Consider the following 6,819-nt stretch of genomic DNA (forward strand, 5'->3'; position numbering starts at 1 on the left):
CCCCCCCCCCCCCCCCCCGAATCTTTTAAGGTTTCTTAGGAATTCCGGAAAACCAAGCCTGAACCCCCCTATATTTATGGTACCATGAAATTGGTTGCCTCACCCATTAAACTCTAAACTTGGTCTGCTTGTGTCTTGACTCGTTTGATTAATGAACAAAGGAAGGTTTAGTCTCCACGGATGGGAGAGATCTCTGTGTCTATGTAGGATGTACCTCCCAGGTGCTCATTAGTTTAATGGGGGTGGGTAGGGTCTGGAGTGGACACTTAACAACTTCTCTCCTGGACAGTGTTCTGGGCTGACAGGTGGAAAGCAGGGAAGACTGGGGATTCAAGAGAATATGCCCACATTTCCCATGGATTTTGTTCTGCTCTGTCCATGGTCTCCTTGGATCTGTTCCATGCCCACTTTGTCACCTCATTCCTGCCCCTTCTCCTACCTGCCCTCCAGGCTGCCTCTACAGGGATGTGCCTACTCTAACTGCTAACAGTTTTAAGAACCATATTAGATAAGTGCCTTCTTGCTTGGCCAGTGTGGCTCAGTGGTTGAGCTCCGACCTATGAACCAGGAGGTAATGTTTGATTCCTGGTCAGGGCACATGCCTGGGTTGTGAGCTCAATCTCCAGTGGGGGCGTGCAAGAGGCAGCCGATCAGTGATTCTCATCATTGGTGTTTATATCTCTCCCCTCCTCTCTGAAATCAATAAAAATATATTTTAAAAAAGTGCCCTCTCCTGGGAAACGAGATGCGGAGGTGATGGTTACATTTCTCTATTCTTTGGAAGATGGTGCCATTCGAAGCTCAGACATTTCTCTGAGTTGCTTTCAGTGGAAGAGCCTAAAGCTGTTTCCTGAGGGCAAAGATCAATCAATTCCAAATGTTCTAAGGCCTTTCTAACACCAACTCAGGTAAGAGGAATGGGAGACATTCACAGAGCTAGAAAGGGCCTATCAAAACAGCAGAAACCCTACGAAATACTGATGAAACCAAAGTCAGTTTTAGTTACCAGAACACAGGGCTGTCCCGGTCATCCTTGACTGTGTAGTACTCCTTATCCGTTTCAATTGCTTTAGTTAAACCGAAGTCTCCAATTTTCACTTGGTGCTCACTTTCAACAAGGACATTCCTTGCTGCTAAGTCCCGGTGAACATACTGTCGTGACCCCAAATAGTCCATCCCCTGGGGAGAGAAGTAAAGGCAGAGGGCATTGCTGAAGGTCAGTTCACACTATTTCCTATCATTTCAAACAAAAAAAATACAATTCACACATCACTGTTTGGGTTTTTACTTTATGCAAAAATAGTAAGACCAATCTGATTCAAAGAAACACAGTAAATCAGCTATACTTAACAATCAGTTCAGTTTCTTAGTGGAGGCTAACTGTCCATCCTAGTCGCGTTGAGCAAAATAAACTCAGCGCAGTTATCAGAAAGTCTAATTACAAACCAATCACCCAGGATGAATGCCCCTTTTGTAATCTTTAACATGCTGCTTCTTTACCTTACAAATCTGAACAGCATATTTTAACTGCTGTTTGAGGTTAATTTTGTTCTTATTCTTTGGAAGATATTCCTTAAGGCTTCCAGAAGGCAGAAATTCCATGATGAGCTTAATACCATTTCCTCCTGTATTCAAAACAGAACAAAACATCAGTACGAAGTTACCAAAGAAAGGAACTGAGGGAGAGTAATGGGCACAGGATCTGGAGACACTTCAGCATCACCCCTAACCACAGGCAAGTCCCCCAACCTCGAAAGCCCCACAGCCTCTGGCCCCTCAGCAGTGACAAGGATAGTAACACTTGTGTACCCACCCCAGAGCCATCAGCATTCACTGAGAGAATACAGAGTGCGCAGCAAACCACCAGGCAAATAATAATGAAAAAAAAAAAATGAACCACATCATTTCACTGCCAATTTTAAAGTACTGGCTTGCAAACAGATACACTTCTTAGTAAACACCATTTGCCACCTTGCCTTAGACAACTAGAAAACGAAATATCCTGGCTAGAGTTGGATCAGAAGACGAGGAGAAGCGAGGGGTGGGTGTCAGTTTCATACTGCTGCGTGCCTCCAGTGCCAGTATCCGATGGGTGATGGTCAGTCCCCCGGGTGGGTGTATGAACAGCCTGGAAAGATGATGCCGGGGTCATCCCCTGGCTGGCAGGGAGGCTGCGCGGCTTCCCTGGAGCTGTGCAGCTGCTGAGGGATGTCAGTGCCTACAACTTCGAAGCCCTACAGCTCATGGGCTAGCGCACATACAGCTGCGGCACTGCCGCCTCAGCACTGGCCCTTCTGATCCCAGATAGGCACTTAGTCTTTAAAAACCAACCCTACTTTGCACAACATACCATCCTCTGTGCAGATGCCTTTGTACTTGACAATGTTCTCGTGATAGAGGTTCCTTAAGATTTCAATTTCCTTCTTCAGATCAGCTATGTGGTTCCCTCCACTCTCAGGCTTCAGGGATTTGACAGCCACCTGCTCTCCTGTATTGTCCCCTTCAGGGTCATACCTGCAGAGCTCAACCTTCCCAAAGTGGCCCTGGAGGAAAGATGCACGTGCTGGATTAGCCGGATGCACTCAAGAACTCCCAATGGGGAAAGGCTATCTTTTCAACAAATGGTGCTGGGAAAACGGGACAAACACATGTAGAACAATAAACTGGAACCCTACTTCACACCACTCACAAAAATTAACTCAAAATGGATCAAAGACTTAAATATAAGACCTGAAACAATAGAACTCCCATAAGAAAACATAGGGAAGCAGCTCACTGGAATACTGGTATTGGAAATGATTTTTTTTATACATGATGTTAAAAGCCCAAAAGAAGAAAATGAACATATGGGACTACATCAAACTCAAAAGCTGTACAGCACAAGAAACAAATTAACAAAATGAAAAGACAGCCTACAGAATGGGAGAAATATTTTGCAACCATATACTGGATAAGGGTTTAATATCCAAAAAATATATAGAACATAAATACGTTAATAAAATAAAAAAAACTGAAAAACTTAATAAAAAATGGGAAGAAGAACTAGAGACATTTTTCCAAAGAAAGGATACACAACAAGATGCTTAACTTCACAGGGAGATGCAAGTACAACCCACAAAGAGCTATTACTTCACATCATTAGAATGGCTACCATCAAGAAAATAAAACGACAGGTGCTGGTGAGGATGTGAAAGGGAACCTTACACACTATTGGGAATATTTATTTGTCCAACTACTACAGAAAAAAATATGAAGGTTCCTCAAAAAATTAAAAATAGATCTATAATGATCTAGCAACTGCACTTCTTGGAGAATACCCAAAGGAAATGTAAAAAGGAATTCAATGACATATTTGTACTCTATGTTTATCACTGCACTATTCACAATAGGCAAGATACAGAAAAAATACAAATGCCCATCAATGACGAATGGGTAAAAGAAAGAAATAATGCATACATACAACGGAATAGTATTTAGTCATGAGCAAGGTGATATTCTGCCATTTGCAATAACATAAACAAACCTTGAGCACAATATGCTAAGTGAGATATGTCAGACCAGAGAAAGACAAAAACGAACAAAAAATCTAAAAAATCAAACCTCTTTTAAAAACACAAACCAGTTATTTAGTAGTTACCAGGGATTTAGGACAGATGGTGTTTAAGGGTATGGACTTGTAACGTACTAAAATAGCCACAAAGATTTAATGTACAGTACACTGAACATAGATAATACTGCATTATAAGTATGCAATGTGGTAAACATCATTACATAGGCAGCCATATTATAATATATAAGTCTATCAATGTAGCACACACTACATACCTTTAATTTATACAATGTTACATGTCAAATTTTTTCAATTAAAAAAAAAGATGAGTCTTGCTCCCCGTGCTGTTCCCCTGAAGACCAGCGGTGCCTAGCACAGGCTGACCTTGCAGTAGCTGGCTCCTGCTGGCTTCTACCATCACCACAGCTGCTTCCTCACATGCCATCCCCTCTATTACTGAGCTAAGACAAGGCAAGTATCAGGTGGCTAGTGAATCCAGTTTCCATGGAAATGTAACCCAAAGGAAAGGTGGTTATTTTTGGCCAAGTAGGACCACTGTGGCATTCGTGGACAGCCCAGGGCCCACCCTCCAAGAGAGGACCATGGAGCCTTGCATGGGAGCCCTTTGGAAGGGATTAGATCCCAGCTTAGTGACTTGACAGTGATGTTGGCCCAGTCACCAAATCTTTGAGCTGGTCCAGAGGTGCTCAATGTATAACCCAGCATGTAGCCTGGCACACCACAGACATTCAAGGCAGGACACAGTCTTATTTACTTAACGGAACTACAGAAAAATCTGTATAAAGATGCAAGTCCCAGTATCTTCTCTATCACGTTAAATGTTAGGAAACTGATTTGAGGTCCAAAGGAAAGCTGCTATGGCATTCTGTGTAGTAAATCCACCCCCATTTAAGCAGCCTCGTAGGACACAGATGCCCAGAGATTTTCCTATTTCCACAGTATCTGTACCTACTCCCCCATATTGCTCCCTCTGCATGCTCTTCTCCCCCTTCGGGAACATGCCCTATGTGCATATACAGCCACATGCGCATGCTGTCACTATGTGAGCGACATAACCCGTGATACAAGTGTCCCAAAGAAAGTGCAAAAAGATACTTTCTCTTATGAACTTTGACCAGAAATGGGAAAGAATGAAAAGCAGCTTTAAATGCAGATGGAGAGGATGTGGTCAGGGAGTACTAGGATGTAACTTGCCTCTCCCAAGTCACGGATTCTCTTTAAGAAGCGCTTCTCAAAATGTGTGGGATCCACTTCAGTTGCTGGCTTTTTCTCTGAAACGATGTCTGGATCTAACAGAAGAAAAATGAAAACATTAAAAAGACATGACTGCCACTCACAGGCTCCCAGTTATCAGTTATCCCTGCCCCCCAACCAGCTCTCCAGGGCATGGGCTGATCTTGGTTACGTAAACAGGGCCAGGCAGTGTCTTACTCTGCTCTTCCAGCTTATTGATGTCTCTCATGATAGCTCGGAAAAAGGGTCTCTGGTTGGGGTCGTAGTTCATGCAGCGAGTCATAAGGTCAGCCAGCTCCTTACAAGACGGTGTCACTGGTCTGCACCGGCTTTCGTAGAATCTCTCTTTCTGTGAAGAAGAAGAGAACATGGAAGAAACCAAAGGAACCACCCACAATCCTTTTAGAGCCAGGGCAGGAGGAGTAATCAATCCTAATTTAATTTCCAACAGCTCTGCTTAAAGGTAGATTTCATAGACGTGCATGGGAAAATCTCTGATAAAATAATCTGAACCCCAAGAAGCTGCATTCCAGTCAAGTAACCCAACCTTTCTGGAATACAGTTTGGCAACATGTATAAAAATCTCCAGGTCCTTGAAACCCTTTGACTCATTAATTCTAATTATTGTATGACAGAAATAAATCAGTTATAAACAAAGATTTATATGTCAAGGTATTCCCTGCAAAATTAGATAGAACAATGCAAGTTTGAAAACAGCCCAAATGCCAGATATAAAATTAGTTGAGTAAGTTAGAGTTTAACAGAGCAATCAACACTTACAATGAATTTGTAAAATTATAAAGCTTATTTAATCAAGTACTCAATATTAATGAAATGATACAGCATGTATAACTCTAGCATGATCCCAATTTTGTTTTACAAAGAGATATGAACAGACTGGAAGACAGTATGTCAAAGTGTAAAACAGTGGTCAGGAGTGACAGAAATATGGTGATTGCTATTTTCTTCAACTGTTTATTACTTTAAAATTCAGAAACAAATAATTGATGCCACTCAAAAAAGAAATAAGTGAAATTACTACCCTCCAGTTTCTGTCTGTAGCTGAATCTCAAGAGTACTAGTTCCTCTTCTTGTCCCCCTGAGGGCGAGGAGGTGAGAAGTAGGGTCCCAGGGGAGGGGAGAGATTAGGATTACAGAGCTGAGACCGCCCTCATCTCTGAGGGTCACTCACTTTCCCTGTCACAGGGCTGTCCAACCCAACCAAGGCTACCGGGGAGGAGACTAGCAGACTTCTTTTATCAAAGGCACACACCCTTCCTCACACCATCCCTGTATCCTGCTCAGCCCTGGGTACACAGCAGGTACTCAATAAATTCTGACAGACAACAAAGGGTATGCTGTTTTATTTCCAAGGAAGTTCAAAATAAAATGATCTTCCCAAAAGCCTAGGCTGAAAATTCCAAAGAGATTTATAAACCTGCTGGTTTCCCTACTGGTTTTGCCTAATACCCTTTTCCCAAGTCCTGCACCATCTTTACTTGGCCAAAGATTAACTGGTTAAAGGTTCTCCCTCTTCAGTGACCTCCTACTACACACCCTCCACTCTGGGTCCCACTGCCACTCCTGTTCTAGCCTCGGAGCACGAGTCCCTGCTGGTCTCTCCTCAGCCTGTCCATTCCAACCATGTGTGCAGATGAACTGTCCCCAAGCCGACCTCTGACCATCTCTCTCCTCAACGAAACTCTTCAATGTCCCATACGACACAGCCAAGTAAAATTCATGCCATCGGGGCTTTTTACAATCTGACCACAGACATCTCTCCAAACTTATCACCCGTCATTCCTCACCATACTCTAGGCCAACGAAACCGCTCACTGCTTCCCACAGACAACTGAAGTGCCACCTTCCCCCTGGACTTCGAGCAGCTCCTCCCAGCTACAAGGTACGTCTACACGTCTGAACGCAGGCATATTCCAATCTCCAAATCACTGGGTCAGGGTCAGTGGCCCTTTACTGTTACTTTTACTACTTTATCCCTTTGGAGTCAAGAGTCT

At 43.2% G+C, this 6,819-nt stretch overlaps 1 protein-coding gene across 1 annotated transcript in view; it reads right to left on the reverse strand.

Moving 5' to 3' along the window:
- The window catches only part of JAK1 (Janus kinase 1), a 51,430-nt gene that overhangs the window by 2,835 nt on the left and 41,776 nt on the right, over positions 1 to 6,819 (reverse strand). The window contains exons 17-21 of the mRNA XM_006773238.2: positions 5,003 to 5,153; positions 4,766 to 4,860; positions 2,351 to 2,543; positions 1,501 to 1,625; positions 1,007 to 1,179 (exon numbers count right to left, since the gene is read on the reverse strand). Of these exons, the coding sequence (XP_006773301.1) occupies positions 1,007 to 1,179; positions 1,501 to 1,625; positions 2,351 to 2,543; positions 4,766 to 4,860; positions 5,003 to 5,153 (737 nt within the window). The remainder of the gene's footprint in view (positions 1 to 1,006; positions 1,180 to 1,500; positions 1,626 to 2,350; positions 2,544 to 4,765; positions 4,861 to 5,002; positions 5,154 to 6,819) is intronic.

This window comes from Myotis davidii, unplaced genomic scaffold, assembly GCF_000327345.1.
Source record: "Myotis davidii unplaced genomic scaffold, ASM32734v1 scaffold205, whole genome shotgun sequence".
Classification (NCBI taxonomy): domain Eukaryota; kingdom Metazoa; phylum Chordata; class Mammalia; order Chiroptera; family Vespertilionidae; genus Myotis; species Myotis davidii.